This window comes from Balearica regulorum, chromosome 1 (assembly GCF_011004875.1).
Source record: "Balearica regulorum gibbericeps isolate bBalReg1 chromosome 1, bBalReg1.pri, whole genome shotgun sequence".
Taxonomy (NCBI): domain Eukaryota; kingdom Metazoa; phylum Chordata; class Aves; order Gruiformes; family Gruidae; genus Balearica; species Balearica regulorum.
This window is the reverse complement of record NC_046184.1, coordinates 87,606,275-87,631,829: the sequence shown is the minus strand read 5'-3', so window position 1 is coordinate 87,631,829 and position 25,555 is coordinate 87,606,275. Positions and strand designations below refer to the sequence as shown.

Here is a 25,555-nt window from a genome sequence, read left to right as displayed (position 1 = left end):
AGTGGTGAGGCTTATAGAGGAGCCGATGTGTTTTAATGAGCCAGAATTACTAATATGTTTCTGTGTGTAAAACCAAGCCCAACTTACAAGTCTAGTAATAGTTGTTTTATGAAATTGCACACCTTTTGTCTATTGAGGTAAGAACGTTCAACTATTCAGAAGTGACTCTACTGAACTGTTGTAAAGTTTGCTGCTATAACTGCTTACAGCTTTGTGTTCATCTCATTTTGATGTTTGTCCTCTTAAAGGTTAGAGCAACAAGAAGAATTTCAAGTAACAACACCCAATACAGCTAAAAGTAGAGTGACTTTTATGTAATAAAAGCAAGCAAGGGTGGACTTTAACTTTGCAGTAACGTTAGTGAGGTTAATTAAAATACTGCTTGTCTAGAGGAAATGACTGAGCATTGCCCTAAGCAGATGGCTGCAGAACTTTTCAGCCCTAGCAGCTAGATGACAGGATCAGGATAAGAAAAGATGGCCACTGTGGAACACAGAAATGAATATGCTATTAGTTTTCCGTGTTGTGGTTTGGATTTCAGTTACATTAGATCTTTCTTTTGTGCGAAGGTCTATCAAGCCAGAGAAGAGGGGCAGGATGTGTAGCAGGCTGAAGGGAATGTCAAATATTTTGCAGTAGGAAACTTGTGAAGCAGTGTAGCAAGAAATAAGGGGAGGCTCATCCATTTCCACCTCTAGAGCTCCTGTGGAGAAGCTCTCTCGGCTGAGAGGAAGGAATTAGTGTGGAAAACTGTGGCATATAACCAGTCAGCTGATAAAGATTTTTTTCATACGAACAATGTGGTTTTTCTTAACTAACAGGAGTGTTTTCATTGATAAACTAGCATCTTTATCAATTCTAGATGTAGTGTGACAACTGTGTTTGAAGTCAGAAGATTGGTTATCTACTGAGCTGATCAAATCTTCAGTGGGTCAAAGCAGTTATGCACTGAATGCCTTGCCAGCCTTTCTATCCAGTTTTATCACTGCTCAGTCATGTTCAAACACAGCTTTTTTCTAGTCCTGTTCTGGGCTAACTAAAGGAATCTCCCAAGTTTCTGAATAAAAGCATGGGTGCTTGAACAGCAATTTGTGGTGGTACTTGCATGAACAGAGTTCACACCCCATCTTTATGGTAGGGGAGAGTCTCTTATGCTGTATATATGTATTAAATATATTTTAGAGAAGTTTAGCTTGTGTGCAAGGCATGATGGTTCCTTGAAGTATCAGGCTTGTATGTATTAGCATACCCACAGGTGAGTCCCCATCTGTTTTGAGGAAGAAGGCAGTAGGAGCTTGTGATGGGCTTCAGACTTGCCACGTTGCAGAGTCTCGCTTTGTAGCCATTGTGTGCTGTGCTGACAGTGGCAGCATAGTTCTATTTCCTATCTTTTTTTCTTGAATACACCGGGATTTATCTGTACATGTGCTGAGTAGCAAGCCTCACGTGAGAGGGAGAGGCTTTATAGTACCTAGGAAACAAGTTCCATGAAAGATGAATTGTCTTGTATGGTTGCAGGTGGATCCATAGCACATAGCTGAGCATCACTTAAGCAGATTCCTGACCTATCGAGAGCAGAGGTGGCCACAAAATGCCCTGTGACAACTGGAATTGTATGAATAATTAAATGGAAGAATGTCCATGTTGTTGCGTTTAAGAAATGATACTTCTAGCTCGGAGCTTATGGCAAGAATGTTGGTACAGTTAGCTTCTCGATGTCTGTGTGAAGAGAAGACTAAGCCACATCATTGTGTTGAGCACAGGAAACCAGAATCCTGCCTGATTTCTTCAAAGTGCAGGTTATTCAAAATTGGAAGGTGTTAATAGCAGAGGGCTGCGCTGCCGTACAAAGGTACCTCAACAGACTGGAAAAATAGGCTGATAGGAATCTCATGAAGTTCGACAAAGGGAAGTGCCAAGTCCTGCACCTGGGGAGGAATAACCACGTGCCCTGCTACAGGCTGGGGACTGATGCTGTAAATTAGCTTTTGTAGAAAAGGACTAGAGGTCCAGGTGGACACCAAGTTGAACATGAGCCAGTACTGTCCTGGGCTGCATTAGGAAGAATGCTGCCAGCAGGTTGAGGGAGATGATTTTTTCCCCTCAATTAAGCTCTGGGCAAACCACATCTGGAGTGCTGTGTCTGGTTATGAGCTCTTCAGTAGAAGGAAGACGTGGACTTAATGGAGTAGGTCCAGAAAAGGGCCACACAGACTGTTAAGGGTTTGGAGCATCTTTCCTATGAGAAGCAGCCAAGAGAGCTGGAATTATGTAGCCTTGGGAAGAGAAGGCTCAGAGAATCTTATTGTAAAGTATATAAATGCCTAGTGGGAGAGAGCAAAGAAAATGGAGCCAGACTCTTCTCAGTGGTATCTGCTGAAATAGCAAGAAGCATTGGGCACAAACTGAAATACAGGGAATTCCCTTTAAACATAAGAAAACACATTTTACTGCAAGGGTGACTGAACATTGGAACAGGTTACCCAGAGTTGTGGAGATCCTTGGAGGTAATCAAAACCCAGCTAGACATGGCCCTGAGCAGCCTGCTCTAGCTTGCTCTGGGCAGAGGAGTGGAACTGGATGATCTCCAGAGGTGCCTTCCAACCTCAGCGATTCTGTTGTTTGGTGGCTGAGAAATCTGGTGTAATTTTCCCTACTGTATTACAGTAAAATTATAACTCTATGTAGTATAAAGGAGCAGATTTCCTGAGAATACTATTTGACTTCCTTTCCAAGTGACCTGTTGTAAGACTGCTGTGTGTGCTGTTCCTTCTGGGAGAATATCTCAGATTCTATTTGCAGAAATGCTGTGTAACTTCTGCATTTGTCTAGAAACTTAGGCGCTGTCTTTTTTTTTTCAATACTTCCTCTGAAAAATATCATCTGTTCGAAGGGGAAGTATAAACTGTCCAAGTTGTAGGAAATCTGTTGCAGTGATTATCCTTTATGATAACCTTTACGATATCCTTTTGTAACCCATCCTCATACAGCTGGACAGTGGGACTTACGCGTTGTACCAAAGTCTGCTCAGGTGAACACAGTAAATGTTGGCAGTTTTGATTCTAAGGTAAAACTCAGATGCAATTCTAAGCTTCTTGTCCATTATGGGTTGTGATCTTGGCTATCGTGTAAAGTCTAGGTTTTTACCAAGAGGAGGAGGAGGGATTTTCTTTGGAAAACTTTATTTGGTTACATTTTACTGTGCATGCCTATTAAGCTTTCCTTGATATTGAATGAAAGGGCTTATATTCTGACTCTGTTTTTCTACCCTAGGAAGTCAAAACACATTAGTCTGTTTCAAATATAGTAAAATCTGTGCCTTTAGTTCAGAGTTACTCTGGTTGAATGAATCCTAGCACTGGTGACTTATTAATGTAATGCTGCTGCTTCTGATTTGCTTTTCTTGTGGTTAGTGTGTTTAAGCTTTTGTGCCAATTTGATGTGTTGCTAATCCTAGAAGTTGTGAAGATAGTCTTGAGAAGTTGTGGAGGCTGCAGGGAGCTCTTCAACTCATGCGGCTTCTTGGGGGAGGACCCACATAGTTGCTTGTCTTATGTATGACATACAGGACAATGTCAGTGCCTGTCGATCTTCGACAACCAATTCTAGCAGCTGTTGCTCAAGGTGGCACATCAGTCTGCTTCTCTAAGGTGTTGAATGTTGTTCAGTTGCATCAATGCTTCTAACTTGGGGAAGGGATTCTTAATAAGCAGAAGTAAGCCTCACAAGACTATTTTGACAAGAATCAATACCTGTTCTACATACCCAAGCAATTAGTATTGTGGTGTCTTCATCAGCACATCCCTGTGCAGTCTGTTGTTAAATGGTTGTTCTGTTGAGCTCTTCCAGTACAGAGCACGCACTGACATGGATATGTTACAGTGGAGGACTGGTAGGTAAACGGATTCTAGCAGAAAGCATGCATCTCTTTCACAGATTTTTATGTAGTAGTGTGTACCACTTGGGACGCTGGGATTATTGGCTTTGTAGGAGGTCCTTCATATGCATGCTGAAGGCTGCTTTTAATTTTTTCTGCTCGGTCCTGTGCAGTAAGGAGAGCACAGATGGGAGTTCAGCTGGGCTCTAGGTAGCTTGCTTTGCTATTGCGGCATTCCTCAGTGCTGGTGGGAGAGAGAGAGACTGATGACTCATCAAGTCAGGTGGTTATGCCTCTGCTGTGTGTCAGAAATTTCTTTCCCCCTCTGCAGCAGGCTTTCTCATCCCTCTGTGTAGGGGCACTAGAAGGACAATTATTTTGTAAGTGGTAGTGCTTAACTGCTGAATTCTGGCTTTGCTTCATTGGGCCTGTGGATTTTTTTTCCTCCCTGTTTCTGCAAAATAAGGTAAGAATATGTATTTATATGATAAAATAGTCATGGATTTTCTTCCTTGCTGTAAGAAGACTCCTTCTAAAAATCTGACTGGAGTCTTAATTTTGAAGAGATGTTTGTGGTAAGGCAGTTCATCCTGTGAATTCTGGGACTGATCAAATGTTTGAAGCACAAACAAGGAACCATAATAGAAAACAGGTTTCTCTAGCATCCAGAGCAGGATAGTTACATTTTTGGGGCTACTCTGTAGCCAAATTGCTGTGCTGTGGAGAAAACAAGATAGAAAACTCAGGTCATTGGCCCTTTCTTGTTTAATTATAACTATAAAATTACTTTAATAAATCACCTTTCATTCAGAGACGGTTCTGCAGCAAGTAATACTTTGATTTCTGGCACTGTTAGGCAGAGTATGACCATGTTAGAGCTTAAAACCATGTTTAAAATCAATTGTTGAACTGTTTAAGATGAGGAAGACTCCTGATTATACATTGTAAAGGATACAAGATGCATCTTTGCTCATAAGGGAATTAAAATTAAGCTAACATCCTGTGTAGGTGTGCTAGTGGACTTTTGTAGGAGTGGATTGCATGTAGTTCCTAATAACCTGTGTTGGCGAGAGGCCTATGAAAGGCTGTAGGAAGTCAGTAGATTTCTTAATGGCTAGCTACCATGGCTTCTGGGGTAAGTACATACTGCCTGCACACACCTGATGTTATGTTTAACAAATCCTGACGTGCGTTAGGGAATTTCCTTTTATCCGAGTACTAAAAATGAAGACGTTTAACAGTGTAGGTAGGTATGGCAGTGTTTCTGGCCTCAAGGATTTTTCCATCTAAAATGCTAATACACAAGCACAAGAAAACTATGCAGAGATAACAGCTTTTTCTTTCTTTCTTTTTTTTTTTTTCTTAATTTGTATTCAGTGTTAAAAGATGTGTAGCCCCTTAAAGGCCAGCTTGGCTGGGTGAGCAGTGGCTTTTTAGGCTGTATGTACTTTGTTTGGAAATGTATAGGAGATGGAACAAAGAAAGGTGAGGAAGAATTCATCACATCTTTTACATTTGGAATAGTTAATAGGTATCTCTTTAAAAGCAGTTGGTGCAGATGCTAAGGATCAGGATGAAGACAGGGTTTATTAGTGTGCTCTAAGGTGGTCTAGCAGAGGAATCCCATTCTCTTTTAGTTGGCTTGGCCAGTAAGTGGGGAACATAGTTGTAGGATTAGAGAGGGAGCAGAGCAGCCACAGGAACAAGAGGAGCAGGTGCTGGGCATCAGTACGTTGCCATTTTAACTGCAGAGTGACTGTTTTGGGGGTTCTTATTTGCCTCCCTGAAAGATAAACAGTTGCTTCAAGCAGCAATCAGCTGACCTGCAGGTTTTGGGTATGTAGAAAAGTTAATTTAAACTGAAACTGGACAGTGTTCTTCCTGCTTTTCCTTGCCTTCATAAATTGGCTCTTTCATGTGGGACCCTGTACTGTCTAATTGCCAAACAGTGTCATTAATTCAGTTGGTTTAGCTCTTTCTTTCTTGTGCTTCTATAGCAGATTTTGGTAGTAGGACTCTAGAGATTGTTGAAGTAAATGTTTTGGGTGGATTTATAAGACCAGCTGCTTTTTTCAGTATGAACAATAATTGTGCTTGAGTTTTGCAATGTTTTAATTGTTAAAAGCAAAAAAGATGAGGTAGTTATGTTAGTCTGATCAGAACCAGCTCTTACCAGCTGCTCAGGAACTGCAGATTGCTTTGCAAGGATCTCCCCTCTGCCATTTGTCAGAGGAGACTTTTGAGAAATAAGCAGTAAAATTGGCTTCTGGGCCTAAACAACAGGCAGCTTAAAAGATAAACTATCATTGTGGAGAGTAGAGGGATCTAACAGGTATCTGACTTAGCCTTTGAGCTTGAGAGCAGTTAGCAGTTCCACTCCAGGCTGGTGGTGACTGAGTCATGATCAACTGTTGGGGTGGCTGTTGTGAAATGAGTCAATGGTAGCCATGTTACACAATCCACTCCAGTGAGACATGGAGCCTGGAAGAATCTATTCATTCAGGATGAATAGCAGTTTGGAATCATGGGAGATCCTTTTCGTACAGAACAGAAACACTAATTTAAAACATTTAGATTGGCAAAGAGGCTGAGGGGTGGAGTATTTGTAGTATAGTATTGGAAAGCTGGAAAACAGTCATAAGATTTTAAGAATAGCAAATGTCAGCTACCTACTGCTCCTGAAAAACAGGCAGAAAAGCATCCTATAACGATGGCCAAAGGGTTGGCGATATAGTTGTCGTCTTCCTCATTGTACATGGGGCAGGTTTTCAAGCCTGAATATGCCTATATTTGCTGCCTTGCACACCATGCTGGGTTAGGTTAAACTTCTCGCAAGGACTCTGAGCGTCAACAGATGCCTCGCACAGTTCACATCACTGAAACATGGACTTTTGCTGGATAGGCCGTGTTAGTATGCAGAGGGCATTGTATGCTGGGGCTGCCATACTACACCTTTCACCAGCGCTGTATCATAAATGTGTGAATACAGTAGAAATGGGTAGAGACTTGCCTTACAGTTCTCTAACACTGTTCAGTTTCCAAGGTAACACAAAGCATGATATGGGCTGACAAAGCAAAACCATTAAATACTCTTATCAGCACCAGAAGCAGGACAGACCAACTGTCGATTACAGGACAAATGGGGATCAAGGAGGTCTGTTTCTAAAACAGCTTTTCCTGTGCCCATTGTTTATATTCTCTGAACAGGTACTGGCAAGAGATGTCAGTGTATAACTGTTGCAAGTTGGATTTTTTTTAGCCGTTATTCAGCACAATTCTTCTGTAATGCTCCATGGGTTTCACTGAGAGCAAAAACTGCAAAATACCTAGCCGTGGGGCATATAGAGAGAACTCACAAGTTTGAGTTTGGTGCTTGTGTAAATGTATGTTTCTTCGTCTGAACACTCTGCTTCAGCAGCTTGAGATATTTAAAAAATAGAATTTCCACAGTTAATATTTGTAGTATTGCCTTTTAGAGACTGGTGGCAGTAAAGCAGCCCCAGAACATTCTCTTGTTCTGTCTGCAAGTAGTAGCCTGCAAATCACTCAGAATCATGGAAAACTCCATGTTTTGAGGGAGGGTAGATGAGATGTGGAAGGCAGAAGAGGTTCTCCATTGTTTAACTATCCTGTTATTTGGATTGAAATTAGTCCAGCGGTGTTATGGCATGTTTGGAGTGTAACTGTGTCATTCAGCAGTGTTTTGTGGAGTGTATTATGGAGTGATGTTCCACCTCTGTGTTTCTACAACAGGGGATGTTAGTTCTTTTGTTTAAATGAGTTACTTTTTAACTTTTTATAGCTTTAAAATCAGTGTGGTTAAGGTGCTTCAGGCTATATGAGTTCAGAATTCTTTATTTCAGAATTCTTTCAAACTGGAAACAAGAAGAGAGCAGAGGGGAGGAAGAGAAGGAACTTATTACATGTGTGTGTTCTTCAGAAGTGACTCTTTTTTCCTTTCTCTACAGCTGAACAGGCAAAATGGATTTCTCCAAGCTACCCAAAATTCGTGATGAAGACAGAGAGGCTTTTGTTGGCTATGTCCATGGAGTCTCGGGACCTGGTAGGTATTATTTTGTAAAGGAAATCATATGGTCTGTATCAGCTAGTGTCTTGCTAATCTTTTTCACTTGGAAGTGAACTTAGAAGTGGAGAAGTACAGTCGAGCTCTGAGTGGGGCTTATTCTCTTTCTTTTTTGGAGGGGGACTTTTTAAGAAGGATCACTGACTTGCCCTGATAAAATATTAAGAAATAACAAGATGTTACTGCTTATTTAAATAAATAATTATTTAAATTTAAATCTTATTTAAAGATGTAATGAGCAGAAGCAGGCTGATTAATAACAACAACAATAACAAAAGGTAGTAAAAGTTCTGGATGAGATAAAGCCACTTGATCAGAAATCTGCAGGCCCAGTGTATTAAGCTTCTCTTAAAGGGTGTGAGATGCATAGTCCATTCTCACTGAAATGCAGTTTGACCATGTGGTCTCTGGAATACTCAGTCCTCTGCCAGTGTCAATCTGTTCTGTGTTACTGCACCATGGGCTGGAGGAGCTCAGCAAGGAGCTAGAAGGGCAGGGAGGGTGGCAGAGTGTGGTGGTAGTGCAATTGGGAGGAGGAGGAGGACTCTTCCACCTTCTTTATCAGCTTAAATAGTTTCTTTAGGCTCTGATGGTAACAGCCTTTGAATATGTGCAGACTGTACTGGCTTTTCTGTTCTCTCCTGCATTCTTTTCAAGGGATGAAGGATAGGATGGGAACGTGAGAACAGAAGAATAGCATGTATTTTTGTTAGTGCAGCTTATCTGGTGAATACAAAACTCCTTTGGCTCATGTCTACCTAAAAAAAATGCCTGTTCTTTACATGGCGATCCCTTAACTGCAGAAGCAATGCTTAAAAACAATTTTAAACTTCTATAGCTTTCTTTCATAAGAAGTGGAAAATGAAATTTTCTGGGTGTAAATACATGAACCCCATGTGTGAGATTGATATTGGGGGTATTGATTGATGAGAAGCTCAACATGAGCTGGCAGTGTGCACTTGCAGCCCAGAAAGCCAACTGTGTCCTGGGCTGCATCAAAAGCAGTGTGACCAGCAGGTTGAGGGAGGGGATTCTGCCCCTCTACTCCGCTCTGGTGAGACCCCACCTGGAGTACTGTGTCCAGCTCTGGTGTCCCCAGTACAGGAGAGACATGGAGCTGTTGGAGAGAGTCCAGAGGAGGGCCACGAAGCTGATCAGAGGGCTGGAGCACCTCTGCTATGAGGACAGGCTGAGAGAGTTGGGATTGTTCAGCCTGGAGAAAAGAAGGCTCCAGGGAGATCTAATTGCAGCTTACCAGTACCTGAAGGGGCCTACAGGAAAGATGGAGAGGGACTGTTTATCAGGGAGTGTAGTGACAGGACAAGGGGTCATGGGTTTAAGCTGAAGGAGGGTCGATTTAGATTAGATGTTAGAAAGAAATTCTTTACTGTGAGAGTGGTGAGGCACTGGAACAGGTTGCCCAGAGAAGCTGTGGATGCCCCATCCCTGGAAGTGTTCAAGGCCAGGTTGGATGGGGCTTTTGGCAACCTGGTCTAGTGGAGGGTGTCCCTGCCCATGGCAGGGGGGTTGGAACTAGATGGGCTTTAAGGTCCCTTCCAACCCAAACTATTCTAGGATTCTATGATATTATAGTGTAAAAGACATGATACATTTAGTCTTAAAGCAGCTAAGTCTCTTGTATGACCTGCTGAAATCTAGCTTGAAACAGTAGGAGGTTTCAGGCCCTAAATGTGCTGTAAAAGTCTTCATCTGCTGAAGGTTAATTTAAGTGCTCTCAGATATACATCCCTTTTATACAAAATAAAACATCAAAATAGTGTTTCCTTAAAAGCTTTGTAGGCAACTGCTGCTCTAGATACAAGGGTATATATTGCCTTTAGCAGATGCCTTGGCTTGATCTATACATGGAAATAGTTTATCAGGTTAGCATCCAGATGCTACCAAAGTAAACTGAAATTTGAGTGGCTTGAAAATGCTGGTCCCAAACCACAAGTTTGTGTAACTACCAGGTGAGCTTTTGCCATTTTCTTGTACGTTTTTAATTTAGTCACGTGGGAATGTGGCCCAGCTAACTGAAAGGGAGAAGTGCCTGTGTGACATGTCTGTCAAAGTTCACTGCATCTCTAAAACCCTAAACATTCACCATCTGTCAAGATAGATAAGAGAAATTACAGTATGAATTGTCTGTGAACTACAGCATTCTGATAGTGTCCTCTTACTGAGCGTAAAATAACAGTGTGAAAAGTACAGGGAAGCTTTTGGCTTTTAAACTGGAAATGTCAGGATTTGTGGCAGTCAGGTTATCCCTTTTGTGAAATCAAGAATGTGCTTCTGATTTGGGTGAATACCAGGCTTATCTGCATAGTACTTACTAACTTCTGATGAGTAAGTTTTCTGAGCTACAGAAAAAATATTCACGTATGTGTCTGTCTTCTACAGTGGTCACGGCATGCAACATGGCAGGTGCTGCTATGTATGAGCTGGTACGAGTAGGCCACAGTGAACTGGTGGGGGAGATTATCCGACTGGAAGGTGATTTGGCAACTGTGCAGGTGTACGAAGAAACCTGTATCCTTTTCACTGATCCCTCTGGGCCTGCCGGACTGCACAGTCTGCAAGACAGTGGTGATTAGGGTGAAGGAGATGAACAAAGCTGACTGGGACCAGTGCTTGGTACTTCTGATGCTGGCAGGCAGAAATCATCTGTTCTGCACATCTTTTGTAAGTTCTGATGGTTTTGAGGTAAACCTTATCTTGCTTGGCTGTGTACCGAGAAGAACTTTTTTATTTTATGTGGAAACAAAATAAGGACTATCTTAGCATTTAAGTTCATTTTAATTTAAATATTACAGCTCCTTGTTAAGGAAGCTGTTTGACAAATGTCAACCATAAATGGCAAAACTAACAAGCAGTATTTGTTGCTTTTTTTTGTTTGTTTTTGAAAACTGTGTTTGTATAACACATAAACAAGAAATGTAAAGTAGGCAGGATGCTGCCTTCTGTGCAGAATATTTCATAGAATCATAGAATGGTTTGGATTGGAAGGAACCTTAAAAATCATCTAGTTCCAACCTGCATGTAATAGATTACTTTTTTTTTCTTTTTGCAGTGTGCTTACACCATCTTGGTCCAGCTAGGATGCAGCTTGTATTCTAAAATCTAGTTAACTTAAAATGTATTTTCTATTACACATATACAAGAGAATGTCAGAAAAGAAGTCATAAAACTTAAAGCCAGACCTTCTTTTTTTCCCCTCCTGTTCTTTTAAACTTAAGAATTGGCTCTGTGTATCTGTAGAGGCTAGGAAAAAGCCTGTGCTGGCTCCCAAAGCTTTGTTCTGAGGAGCTGGATGGTGAACTGGTGAGTAGCTCTTGTCTGTACCTAATAATTTGTCATTTTAGATGGCATCATCATTGTGATACCTAGTAGCCTTCCATCTGTACATGGAACACATTTGAGTATAGTTTACTCTTAGGTACCTGATAACAGGACTCTGTCATAGGGCTCTCAGAAGTCAACTTGCATTTAATCTCTTGAGTTTGGATAGGGTTTTGGGGGTCTGTTGTGTTCTAGCAGGGCCTCTTGCCAAAAAGTCTGTTGTGCATCTTTGGAGCTTAGGTAGTGCATAGACTGGACAACTTGATATCAGAGAGGAGGGAAATAATGCTGGTCTTAGCCAAACTCCTTTTAAAACTAGACTGCTGTCAAAAAGGCTGGGCAAGGCTCAAGGTCAAAACAGTTGTGCTCTAACAAATTCTGAAGTGAAAAATTACATATTTCATAGCATCATATGACTTTAACAATCAAACCTGTTTTCTGGGTTTGAAGACTGAGAAATGCCTGACATTTTGTCATCCTGCTGCCTGGCACTCCTGTAAATTCATCCATATAGTTGACTTGAACTAATGATCATAAAGCAGAATATTTACCCCTACTTCCTGTTTCTGTAGGATGAGCAACTTTGTTGCTTTAGCAGTTTTAGCTTGGGTTTAGTATAGTCTGCATGCTTCTCAAATGATGATGTGTAATATACTAATAAAAATATTACCTTAAAGTCAGAAAGGTGGTTTAAGACTATGATGTTGTGAATGTGATGCCTTCTGCCCTGTTTCTTTCCCTTTCTCTGGATGAACTTTTCCTCAGCAAATCTTCAGCTGGTGTCTCTGTAGGAGATCCTGTACTCCGTACTGGCAAACCCCTGTCAGTAGAACTAGGGCCTGGCATTATGGGAGCTATTTTTGATGGTATCCAGAGGCCCCTCTCGGACATCAGCACCCTGACCAAAAGTATCTATATTCCTAGAGGTGTCAATGTGTCAGCTTTGAGCCGAGATGTCAAATGGGACTTCACACCTTCCAAAAACCTGCGGGTAGGTTCTGACAAGCCTGTCTTCCCCTCTTGCTCCTCTACCCTTAGAGCTTGGAGCCAGAGCAGAGTGCCAAGGCTATGACTGCTGGGAGCTATGGTTAACGCTGTATTAAGTTTGTGAAAAGGGGTGCTAGGAAGCAGTAGTGATGTATGAGACTGGATGGGGATCACCAAAACTTACTCGATCTAACTTACTGTGTGTTGCTGCTGCGTGTGAGAAACTTGCAAAGTTTTACTGTATTTACAAAGCTGTAAAGAATTTAGTGGAATTGCACTAAGCATTAGCAGGAACGGGTGTTACCCAAGCAGAAAGAATAACTGCAGCACACATTTTGCAAATGGTGAAGGTAGCCTCAGAGCTGGAAAATGTCACTGCTTTAGTCCTTAGCGTCATCTTTTTTCCAGCCCTGCAGATTAACATATGCTATCCTTTCCTACTTAACATGCTAAAGTGAGAGGTATAAAAGAAATGAGGAAAATTCCTTGCATCAGTCAGTAATTGCTACTGTCTGTGCCATGAAAAGCACCTGAACCCAGATAGTGTTGCTAGTGATGTGCTGTTAGCGTAATGAGTTATGTAAATGGGCTGCTGTGCTGTAACAATACATTTATAAAGGGAATTATCACAGTGCTAGACTTAATAGCTATAGTTATTTTACACTGTTCTTTGTCAAGGCTCTTTAAGAGTGGAGTTCTCACTTATGACTAATAGACCTGTTCTGATTTTAGGTTGGGAGCCACATCACTGGTGGAGATATTTATGGTGTAGTGAATGAAAACTCTCTTATCAAACACAAAATCATGCTGCCCCCACGGAACAGGGGTACAGTTACATACATCGCTTCACCAGGAAATTATGACACTTCAGTAAGTCTCACAAACAGCAGTTGCTGTTATACTCCACATCTCTTTCACGAGGTTGATGTAGTCTTTCTGTTCTGCATGATGCTACCTAAAAAGTTTTTCTTGCAACAACAGTTTGTGTGAGTTAATGATGACTTCTGCTACCCTGCCTGCAGGGATTACACGATTATCTTGTGCAGTTACTTTCTATGTCTATGGCTTCCCAATGGCATTTCAGTATGCCATGTTTGCTGATGTCTGTGGGGATCTACAGTATCTTACAAATATGTAAAATTCAGTTGCTCTCCAAAAGCATGGTTTTAGTTGCAGCTTCGTCTTGCATTTTGTTCCCCAGTAGTATTGTAAAAATGGGAAAGAGCCTTCCCTCAAGAGGGGATGATAGAATGTTGAGGTTCTGAGAAATCTGTGGTAGTATCAAAGACCTAGCTGCGCAGAGTAGTTGAGATGAGAATTTGTGTGCTGGTCCAGTGTGCAGCTGTTTGCTTACTTCAGATGTCTGGTGCTGTCTGTTAGGATGTTGTCTTGGAGCTGGAGTTTGAAGGTGTGAAAGAGAAGTTCACGATGGTTCAGGTCTGGCCTGTACGTCAAGTCCGTCCTGTTACTGAGAAGTTACCGGCCAATCATCCTTTATTAACTGGCCAACGTGTCCTGGATGCCCTCTTCCCGTAAGTACTACCTTTTATTTTCTAGTATGTAAGAAATCTCTCTTTTGGGTGTGGGGGGGTGGGGAGTGGAGGGAGGAGGCTTAATTTTTTTTTTTTTTGTAAGGGCAAACAGAGACCCCAAGCTTTCACTATGTATCACAGCATAATCTCAAAAAATATTTCCCTGAATTCTTCATATTTCTATACTTGGCAGGAAAATCTATAGCGGAAAAAGGAAGATAAATTTAGCAAGATAGTTCTAGTGCATTAATCTAGAAAAGAATGGACAAGCATAAACTTAACATAATCATGCCAAATCTACAGAAAGGCTAGAATTTTCCCACTTGATATCTCCATTTGAACACATAAGAAGGATCTCTTTCCAGTCTTGAGGGGTATAGTTCCCCATGATTTTGGGGTCACCACTTATGAAAACTCTTGTGCTTAACTGTAGCACAAAATGCTCATTTAAGGAGTTAACTTCTAAGACACCGAATTCAGTAATTTTGATCCTAAAATTTTCTACTGCTTGTTCTTATAATGCATAGCTAAGTACAGTTGTTCTTTTCTAAGCATTTGCATTCCATCGGTGCTTCCAGCTGCGAAGATTGCTGTGTTTCAAGCCTGAAAGTCTAGCTGTTGTACCAGCATAACTCATGTACTTCAAGGGCAGTAGAAGAAAAGAATGGTTTATACCCTCAGTCTTTTGGTTTAGTGAAATACCTCTCTGCTTCTCGCCCAGAACACTGAATATGACTCCTGTTGCTCTGCTTTTAATTAGGGAGTTTTATCGGAAAGCATATTCTAAGATGGGAGAGAGCTGTTTTTTTGAGTTCCTTGCAAATCAAAGTCCTTTTTCTTTACTCAGGTGTGTACAAGGGGGTACAACAGCGATTCCCGGGGCATTTGGTTGTGGGAAGACTGTGATCTCGCAGTCTCTCTCAAAATACTCCAACAGTGATGTCATCATTTATGTAGGCTGTGGAGAACGAGGAAATGAAATGTCTGAAGTACTGAGAGATTTTCCTGAGGTTAGTGTGGGGAATTCATGGAGAGTAAAGATTCTTGGGAAGACTTGCTATTGTATTGGTATTGTAACTGAATAAAATATCACATTGGTAGAGTGACTTGAAATGATCTTCTTGCTTCTCTGCTGTAAGTTCTGGCTGTAGTAGCAGAAATCCCTTTTGGCTCATTCAGGAATGATTTCAGTGGCCCCCCTATAAACATCTGGACTAGGTTTTGGGTATACCTTCAAACTTGTTTAAAATAAAGCAAAAATGAATGCCAGAGTGTAATTTAGCACAGTAATAAGCACTTTACCTTTCACTGATAACATCTCTAACTTTTCTAACTTAACCATACATAGCAAATGCAGTATCTCTATTTGTAGGATATGGGATGGTGATACAAACAGATACCAGATATTAGTTTGACATGTTAGACTTTGGAATACCTTCTGAAGGAAGTGGAAAATGCCTGGTTTTAAAAAAAAAAAAAAGACAAGTTTACCAATCCTTCTACCTGGTGTTATATGTTAGTGAATTAGTTGTGGCACAATCTTCTGTAAAATACGGGAAAGAAGCCAGATAGTCTGACCTGTTACATTGGAACTCCACTGTCAGAAATAAGGGGTGAAAGGTTTGGGTGTGTTGATTGATCACAAGATGAGAAAGTCAAGCTGAGATGGCCATGAAAAAGGTAAATCCCAGGGTATTCGTAAGTGGAATTCTACACAAATGTCAGAATGTGCATTCTGTTCTTCAGGTGCTTGTGAGGCTTCACCAGGGTTACGTATGTGGTTTTATGTCCAGTTGTCAAAGATAAACTTGAATCGGTGTAGATGGGGGAGGGGGGAACCTCTCTGATTCCTAATGAATTTATGACAGGAGGCTAAGATTTTTTGGCTCTTCCAGCCTAGTAAGCTGAGAGAGGATAATGTACTTCCTGATGCTGTGGATTTGTCATTACCCATTTGAATGGGATCAACAGGGATCTGCCAGTTGCAGAAGACTAGATGAGACTGAGGCACGTACCTCAAAGAGTTAAGCTGTGTGCAATCTGGAAGGCAAACCACCATAGTATCCTGAAATCTTGAATCTACCCTCTGCTCTTGGTATAGTAGCTGTGAGAGTATCCTAATACAAGGCGAGTAATACAGTAAAGAAACAAACAACAAAAAATAAAAAAAACTTGCTAGTTACTTTTTTTTTTTCCCCCTTCTTTTCTTGCATTTTAGTTAACAATGGAAATTGATGGCAAGGTAGAAAGCATCATGAAGAGAACAGCTCTGGTAGCAAATACCTCCAACATGCCTGTGGCTGCCAGAGAAGCCTCTATCTATACTGGTAAGATTTACAGGAGGCTGGAAAAAGCTGTGTGTGTTGAGCAAGCCATCATGCTCCAGTATTTTCAGTTCCTGAAATGATCAGTACCAAGAAACCTGCTTAGTTTCAGAAGTCAACCCTTTCGGACCTTGCCTGCATGAAGTCCTAGTATCTTAATTGAATTTGGCTTGCTTCTATATAATTACAGCTTCTGAATGTTGAATAAATTTTGCTTACAAGGTGAACTTACTACACCAGCTCTCGTGTAGTTTTTCTCCATGTGTTAATTATGTCAGCTTTTGTTTGTGAATAGTTTTTTGCTGACAAGTACAGCAACTTAATGGGCAGGAATAGTACTCTCTGAGTTGGCAGGCTAGTCTTCTCTCCTTTGCAGCCTCTTAGAGGTTTTTTTACAAAACGTCAGATAATTAAGATAAAACGTGACCTTTTCTCACTGTTACATTCTGTCAGTTTGAAAGAGGAGACTTTTTACAGTAAGAAGTGGCTTTGTTCATGGTTTCACTGAGGCAAAGAGTAGCATCAGTGACATTGCCGTGCCTCTTTAAAGAAATACAAGGGAATGTAAGATGAGCCAGAGTGGTTCATAAGCAAAAATGGGGAGAATGAGAAGAAATAAACAAAAAAAGACAGCAAGGACATGATCTAGTGGGGAGAAAGAATAACTTTCAGTGTCTATTTCCATCAAAATGTAACCTTAAATAATGTGGTTTATTTGCATCTTAGTGACAACATATAGGCATAGAATTCCTTTCTGAACTGTATCCTGCAGCACACTGTTGTCTCTGTTCTAGGAATCACCCTGTCTGAGTATTTCCGGGACATGGGCTACCATGTCAGTATGATGGCAGACTCTACTTCCCGATGGGCTGAGGCCCTCAGAGAAATTTCAGGGCGACTGGCTGAAATGCCAGCTGGTAAGTAGCCTTTTTCTCAGTCTAGTCTTGTAAATGCATCCTTTAAACTCTGAGTCTTTGACTCAATTTCTGTGTGTTGGTGTTTGCAGACAGTGGTTATCCAGCCTACCTTGGTGCCCGTCTAGCTTCTTTCTATGAGCGAGCTGGCAGAGTGAAGTGTCTGGGAAATCCTGAAAGGGAAGGCAGCGTCAGCATTGTTGGAGCGTGAGTGTTGCATCTCTTTGCTTTGTTGGCTGCAGCTCTTCCTCTATGTTTTCGTATGTCAGAACACTATTTTTCAGACAAAAAGGTCTTGTTGCTCTCTGCAGCTGCAAAACTAAAAATATGTGAACGAGTAGGTAGATATTTAGTCTCTGTTCACACAGAACTACTGCTAAATTGTGTGTGGGGGCAGAAAGAATGAATGTGGACAGATAGCTCTGTGAGATGTGGAATTGCAGTCACTTGCAGCAGAGCAAATAGCTCAGGGAAGAATGTTAGAGCTGTCACTGAAAACTATGTGAAACCATGCTCATAGCAAGAAAGAAGGAGCAGTTAGAGCAGCAGTGTGTGCACTTGGAGGCGTAATGAATCATGATTCTCTTGCTTAGATAGAGTTACATGGAGCAGCATATCTCAAGCTGTGATGCGCTCTGAAAAGCATGTGGTCCCTAGACATTCTTCTAGGCTATATTGATTTGTATATCATACTGTGGGAAAAGTGAATTTCCCCCCCCCATGATGTTTTCAGGAGAACATTTAGCATCTGCAAGAACACCTAGAGTCCATTCTCTGCTCTGCTTAGTTCTGCTGTCCACAACATACATACACAAATGCATTGTGCTTTTGTGGTTGGAAGATTTTTATTTTTTTTAATCTCTGAGAAGGCATGTATTAGAGTGTGAAGCCCAAATGAAGTTAAAGTGGTTATTTTATAGGTGAATATCTGCAATAATTTCAATTTGCAATATTTGTTTTCTGTAAAATAATCATTGCAGTGTCTTTCACAGTGTCCTAGCAGTGCACTTGCTGAATCTGTTCCAGTTGAGTTAGGTTTGATCATCCAAACTGGAGTTACTACCTGGAGCTAAAGTGACTGAAATCATACCTTCATGCTGTCAGTTAGTCACTGATATACCTGTATTTTGTGGTATGCTTGATATTACACCTGTGCGGGTATGCATCACTTTCTGCTGTTGAAGCTTGCAATCTGTTAGCTACTTGAAATTGTGTTGACTTTTCTGGTTTCTTTGATCATGGAGCTGTGCAGTCCTATGTTCGGTACTTCAGTTTAAACTGTGGAAGCAGTTCTGATAACTTTCTCTTATCTCTTCTTGCTCAGCGTTTCTCCCCCAGGTGGTGACTTCTCTGATCCTGTCACATCTGCTACTCTGGGCATTGTTCAGGTACGTCCCATGACATTGCAGCTCTTATGTCTGCTTTGTTAGACTTGAAATGATTGTACTTCAGTGCACTTGTGCCAGTGGTTTGGGTGTGAGAGCTTTGATTTGACACAGGCAGCTTTGTAGGGTGCTTTGGAAAATGTTCCAACAGTGTAAAAGGCAACCTTATGAGATTATCTCTGACCTGACATGTTTGAGATCCCTTTGGAAGAGAAGGGCGAAGGTAGTAATTCCTTCCATTGCTGACTTCAGGAATATCCATGTGCTTCCTGATTGCTGCCCTTTGAGCTGCACTTCAAATGTGGCTGCTCTCAGCTGAGTAAACTGCTCTTAATAGGTGCATTGAAACCACAAAAAAGTCCATAGAGCTGCTGATTGGGAGAAGAATGTCTTGCAACTGATTGCAGCCCTGTTTTAGGAAAAGAAGTTACATCATTCTCCTGGAGAAACTGGCTGCTGACAGCTTGAATGGGCGTACTCTTTGCTGGGTAAAAAAAACTGGCTGGTTGGCTGGGCCCAGAGTTGTGGTGAATGGAGTTATATCTGGTTGGTGGCTGGTCACAACTGGTGTTCCCCAGGGCTCAGTACTGGGGCCAGTTCTCTTTAATATCTCTATCAATGATCTGGACAAGAGAATTGAGTGCACCCTCAGTAGGTTTGCAGACAACACCAGGTTGAGTGGGAGTGTTGATCTGCTTGAGGGTTGGAAGGCTCTACAGAGGGACCTGGACAGGCTGGATCAATGGGCCGAGGCCAACTGTATGAGGTTCAACAAGGCCACGTGCCAGGTCCTGCACTTGCGTCATAACAACCCCATGCAACGCTACAGGCTTGGGGAACAATGGCTGGAAAGCTGCCTGGTTGAAAAGGACTTGGGGGTGTTGGCCAACAGCTGGCTGAATATGAGCCAGCAGTGTGCCCAGGTGGCCAGGAAGGTCAACACCATCCTGGCTTGTATCAGAAATAGTGTGACCAGCAGGGCCAGGGAAGTGATCATCCCCTTGTACTTGGCACTGGTGAGGCCACACCTCGAGTCCTGTGTTCAGTTTTGGGCCCCTCTCTACCAAAAACACATTGAGGTGCTGGAGCGTGTCCAAAGAAGAGCAACGAAGCTGGTGAAGGGTCTAGAGCACAAGTCCTGTGAGGAGCGGCTGAGGGAATGAGGTTTTTTTAGCCTGGAGAAAAGGAGGCTGAGGGGAGACCTTATCGCCCTCTACAACTACCTGAAAGGATGTTGTAGCCAGGTGGGTGTTGGTCTCTTCTCCCAAGTAACAAGCGATAGGACAAGAGAAAATGGCCTCAAGTTGCGCTAGGGGAGGTTTAGATTAGATATTAGGAAAAATTTCTTCACTGAAAGGGTTGTCAAGCACTGGAACAGGCTGCCCAGGGAAGTGGTTGAGTCACCATCCCTGGAGGTATTTAAAACACACCTAGATGTGGTGCCTGGGGACATGGTTTGGTGGTGGGCCTGGCCGTGTTAAGTTAATGGTTAGGCTTGATCTTAAAGGTCTTTTCCAACCTAAACAATTCTATGATTCTATCTAATAGGTCTCCACCTAATTAGACTCCAGTATTGACATTGTTATGGCTGACTCTTCCCTCATGAGGAGTCTCAAGCTGAAGAAGTCTGAACTCATCTTAAAAGAAAGATGCATCATTTTTTGAGAAGTGTGTTTGAAAGTTACTGCAATAGTTAAATTAACATGAGGAAGGCTTTCTTTTTCTCTCTTAGGTTTTGATTTGTGATAGCCTTTGCTGTGTTGCATTTGCTCAAACTTGCTATCTGTATTGGTGGTGATTTTTTGTTTTTCTTTTCTATTGCCTTCAATTATTCTGGTTTGGTTTTGATTGGGTTGATCTTTCTGGCTTCTGACAGGTTTTCTGGGGTCTGGATAAGAAGCTGGCACAACGCAAGCACTTCCCCTCTGTCAACTGGCTGATCAGTTACAGTAAATACACGCGTGCTCTGGATGAGTACTATGACAAGCATTTTACAGAGTTTGTCCCTCTGAGGACAAAGGCCAAAGAGATCCTGCAGGAGGAAGAGGACCTTGCAGAGATTGTGCAGCTTGTGGGGAAGGTGAGTAACCAGCTGTGAGGAAATGTGGTGTCAATAAGTCGTCCTCCATTTACTTACTGCTAGTGCAGGCTTTTGACTGCGCCTTAGACCAGACTTGATTGATACTGCATTGTGTAAAAAAAGGCAAATGGTCACTGGGAGATGTCAGACTAGCCTGTATCTAACTGTGCTTTATTCCAACATTTTTACATGTTGTTTGACTTCTAATGACAAATACTTTTTTAGATTTGATAAACCTTGGCTTGATGCTACTTTTCTCCTGTGAACCAGATTGCAGCGCATCTGATGCTGGAGTTAAGAAACTTTACTTGCTTCAGTGGTCTAGTCCTGATGAAATTTCTTTTGTTGCAGCTTACAATAGTACTCTGTTGGAAGTAATCTTTGTAAGAGAAATGATGCAAACTGATCTTTATTGTTGAAGTCATCTGAAGGATTACAATTTATTAGAAATCACGGTGCCAGCCACGGAACAGAGGTGTTGGCGTTTACAAGCTGGCCTGTAGAAACAGAAGTGATGTCTACTTTTTTTAAAAAAACCTGGTGATTGCCTAGTTTCTCTGTGGAAACCTGTGACATGACACATGGCTCCATTTTAAAGGCATTCTTTAATTTCCTTCACTCACTTTGCTGTTTCGGAGAGAAAGCTGATCTTGGACAGGAAAATTTCCCTTGAGAGCTCTCAAAAGGGACCCAGTGAAAACCCTCTGTTTCAGCTTAGTAAATATGATAATTGACAGGTGCCTAGCACATACTTGAAAGTAACTTAACCCCATGATGTTCAGACAAGCTATGCAGATTTACAAGGTGGTGGTAGTGTGTGGTAACATGCATTAACTACAGTTATTTGGAGAAAGTTTGGTCGTAGTGCTTTTCCCTATTCACTGATGTTCTGGCTCAACTGAGATGGGGCCTTTCACCAGATCTTGCCTAGCAGAGCTTTCCTCTCTAGATATGCCTTCAAAGAAAAAGTATGATCTTAGGGTCTTCTGCAGTTTTCTATTTACAAAAAGATGTTCTAAAAGACTAGTTTACAGAGCAGGGTAGAATCAGTTCTTTGGTGTGGAAGGGATTTTGATAAGCCAGTGCTTGTAACTAGGCATTATTCCCATGATAGAAGTACTGGAACTGGTGATCTTGTTCTCAAAGATGTTGTCTTTAACAGTTTCTTTCTGTCTGTGCTTGGCTAACAAGTGCAACAAACCTTTAGAAAGAGGGAATTGTGGAAAAACAATGAGAGATGTTTTTTTTCTTTTTAGCTCTGAATTCTGTTAGTCTCCTGGTGAAAGAAGGTCCAAACTTTCTGTCTAGAAAGCAAGTGGGGGTACTTAAAACTCAGTCTGTCCCCTTTAGCAGAAGGACAGTGAAGGTAGAGTGATGCGTGGTGCCAACAGCAGCAGCATGCCCCAGAGTTGTGGCTGTCCTGCAGAGCATGACAGGCATTGTCATCAACTCCTTTACTTTTCTTGAACACAGGGGAAGGTCCACTGGTAGCTGTGGAGGCTTGTATCAAATCCTTAAGAGTGATTTAGCATGCTGAGATCTGTTTTTTCTTCCATGGACATAAGAATTGAAGAAGGTAAAAATGAATTTACCTCTTCATGTAGGAAGGTGATGTTTCAGTGTACCTCATAGCAGAGCTGTGTGCCTTTTCTGTGTCTGGTGGCTTTTCCATTATCTTAAAGGAAACTTTCTTTCCATTGTTTATCATCAGATAGACTTAAAGTAGACTTACTGACTGTTTGACCCATCTTAATTTGGCTATCAATTAAATTGGGTGTTCTATAGCAGGTAGTGAGAAATACCCAAAAGACAGAATTCTGCTGGAAGCCATCTTAAGAGGGTGGGAAGAAAACAGGTACTGGAAGATAACAGTTCTTGGCCAGGGCACACCATGTCCTCGTGGACTTGAGTACTAAACTAACAGCATACCCTACTTTTCTAGGCTTCCTTGGCAGAAACAGATAAAATTACCTTGGAGGTTGCCAAGCTGATAAAAGACGACTTCTTGCAACAGAATGGTTATACGCCTTATGACAGGTGAGATCTGACTGACCACTCTGCCCTCTTGGTCCTGTGTAGTCTGGATTTAGACAGCTATTTTACTTGGAAACCCATCAGTGCAGAAATTAATTTTACCCACCATAAACAAATGGAAGAACTGTGCTTAGGTAGGCCATCAAACAGTGTATTCGTGTTGTCTTACCCAAGGCATGCCAGACCTTTTCTGAATGCAGTCACGCCCTTTGAGTTTCTCAGGCCCTCATCTATTGTTAAGTTACCCAGTATTTCTGCAATAGCATGTCCCCTTGTCCTCCTGAGGAGGAGGAGGAGAGGACCACTGTGTTTTCACAGTCAACACCCGAAGTCTTCCTGTTCATTCTAGCAATGCATGGGGGACTGACAGAATCTGGTTTCAGTTACTGTTGCATAATTCTTGAGTACACTTGATCCAGCAAAAAAACTTACTAGATCTTTTCCTTAGTGCAGTGCCTATTATCCCTGTCTCCTTTGCTCCTTTCAATGCTATCCTTGCGTTTTAACAGCCTGACAAGGGCTTTTGTACTTCATCTCACTTCACACTTCACACACTTCAGCCCGAGTAGATCAGGAGGTCTTGAAATACTTCATCCCTAAAAGTTTAGGCATACATCATTCTGTAGTGATGTGTGCCTTTGATCAGGTTACTAGTGCAGTTACGCTTGTATGCGATAGAGAAGCACAGGAAGTAGCACGATGTAGTGTATAAATAATAAAGAGATAACTTCCCCGGCAGTCATCTATCCATTAAAAATAGAGCTTTTTGTGTGTGGAGTGCTCTTGTCATAGAAGCACTCCCTTTCCTGTGAGCAAAGAAACTTGCAGAGCTGTCAGGTCATCCCGGGCTGCTTGCAGGAAGCCTGCTCCAATGACGGACGAAACAGGGAGGAGGAATTCCGTTGGCTGCTCCTGGCGTTTTCCCTTTCTTGTTAGCATTGGCACAGATTGAAATGTGAGACTTGTACAGCGATGGTTCCTGTTCTCTCCTGTTTTGCCCAGCATTTAGGTGCTGCTTCAGAAACATCACTTCAGGATGATTGTCTTAGCCTATAATTCACCTATTTAAAAATGTGGGACCTATTAGAGGCAGTCTCTCTCCTTTTGACAGGATGCATCAAAAATACCCAAAGTAAAGCAGGTACTCTTTATTTCAAGTGAGAGTTGTTGTGAAGGCAGGAGCAAAAGTTTGTCCTGGTAACCATTTCAAAATGCCTGACAGATCCTCTTTGTTCCATCAGGTTCTGCCCTTTCTATAAAACAGTGGGAATGCTTTCCAATATGATTGCATTTTATGACATGGCACGCCGTGCTGTAGAAACCACAGCCCAGAGTGACAATAAGATCACGTGGTCCATCATCCGAGAGAACATGAGCGAAATCCTCTACAGACTTACCTCCATGAAATTCAAGGTATGTTTGCAAGGAACTGGGTTGCACTGCTCTTTATGAGCTTCCAGCGCCTCTGAAAGGCTGTTACTCAAAGGTGCTCATCAGTAGCAGATGAACAGAGACTTTTTGCAGCCATTTTGAGTAGCCTTAAGAGGTGGTATTAGTTTGTGAATGCAGGAATGGTCAGTGAGAAATCTAGTCAGATGATGCTGGCTGCAGAGCCTTGGCAACCCCACCTTCAATAGTCTCTTTTATGTTACATATACTCATGGTAATAGTACAAGCACCTTTCCTGTTTGTTTGGGGGGTTTTGAGATAAAATTCTGTAACAAATTACAACATGTTCTAAGGAGACTATATTAGCAGATAAAAGCAGCCTAAAGATTAAATCCAGCAATGTGCTAAAAAGTGAACAATTGAAAAGTTGATCAAGCTGTTTTAAATAGAAGTTAAGGAAAAAAATGCTAGTCTCCTGCAGTAACACGTGACGTCCTCTGTGTTTGGCTTTGGGACCTAGGGCAGGTAACTAGGAGGAGAGGAAGGGAGGAGTAGCTTCAACATGGGCTAAAGAGAAAACAAGTGGCTTGGAGCACCTGCTCTGGGTAACTTTAGTAGCCATCGTTTTAGGGTACAGCTTTCCTAAAACTCATCCAAAGCATGCTAGTGTAGCAGTTACTGGTAGGACAGTAATGTGTGATGTTGGATGATGTGAAAGTAGCTAAGGAATGTTCTCTATGAAGTATGATGCTTATTCTGTTATAACTCTTATAAGCCAATACTGCAAACTCTTCAAGAAAGTACCATAAGCTAAAATTACATTTCAGATTGAGTGTTCTGGCATGCCAAGGTATTCTGCTCCTGCAGGGTACTGGCTTGTTTCTGCAGCAAGCAGATCCCCGGTTTATATTTTCAAAGCATCAAGAACCTAACAAGATACGCTCGGGGATGTGAGCTTCAAGAGCTGGTTCTATAGAGATATGGGAAGTACTACACTTCTTACAAACCTGGCCACCAGAAGGCATCCGGCATACAGCAAAGCAGTGGACGGCGTGGCTGAAAAAGGCAATACAGAGGGTGAATGCATGTTAGGTGGAGCCATCCCTCTAATACAGTAATAGTTATGAAAGGAAAATTTTATTTCCAGTCTAAAAGGTGTGAGAATTTCAATGTCCCGCATCCTGCAGTCTGTGTACTTTGGAGACCACAAAGAAGTAGTGCATCCACACATGTAAGCCCTCTGTGTTTCCCAAGAGCTGCACTGACTCAGGGGAACATAGTGCTGGGAGGGGAATGGGGATGACACTGAACACGTTTCACAGCCTGGTGGTTTTAATGCTTCTTGCAGGGAACGCCTTACAGCCTCAGAGCAAAGCTGATTGTTACGGGTTTTTTTTTTTGCTCTTGTCTTTCATGAAAAGTATTCTGAGAAAATGAAGCTGTACAAAGATGTTCTTGAGCTTGTTATGATTTTAATTGGAACCAAGTGACCTCCGAGTGATGGCAAAGTAACTTTTGCCTTTATAGGGATCGCACCCCAAGAAGTACACCGGAGCATTTCTGAGTCACAAAGATCCTTACTCCATTTGGTTTGGGGATGGGAGCTGGTA

At 41.9% G+C, this 25,555-nt stretch overlaps 1 protein-coding gene across 3 annotated transcripts in view; it reads left to right on the top strand.

Annotated features, from left to right (window-relative positions):
• ATP6V1A (ATPase H+ transporting V1 subunit A) overlaps positions 1–25,555 on the top strand; it is a 219,842-nt gene that overhangs the window by 191,666 nt on the left and 2,621 nt on the right. The window contains exons 1-14 of one of the 3 annotated variants that reach the window (XM_075764665.1): positions 4,039–4,343; positions 7,846–7,940; positions 10,362–10,490; positions 12,077–12,291; positions 13,020–13,157; positions 13,668–13,819; positions 14,667–14,829; positions 16,038–16,146; positions 16,938–17,060; positions 17,150–17,264; positions 18,382–18,445; positions 20,319–20,522; positions 22,465–22,559; positions 23,798–23,969. In XM_075764665.1, coding sequence (XP_075620780.1) covers positions 7,859–7,940; positions 10,362–10,490; positions 12,077–12,291; positions 13,020–13,157; positions 13,668–13,819; positions 14,667–14,829; positions 16,038–16,146; positions 16,938–17,060; positions 17,150–17,264; positions 18,382–18,445; positions 20,319–20,522; positions 22,465–22,559; positions 23,798–23,969 — 1,761 coding nt within the window. In that variant the 5' untranslated portion in view covers positions 4,039–4,343; positions 7,846–7,858. Of the gene's footprint in view, positions 1–4,038; positions 4,344–7,845; positions 7,941–10,361; positions 10,491–12,076; positions 12,292–13,019; positions 13,158–13,667; positions 13,820–14,666; positions 14,830–16,037; positions 16,147–16,937; positions 17,061–17,149; positions 17,265–18,381; positions 18,446–20,318; positions 20,523–22,464; positions 22,560–23,797; positions 23,970–25,555 lie in introns of those variants that run through there. The other 2 variants (XM_075764659.1, XM_075764673.1) reach the window with 2 other exon arrangements.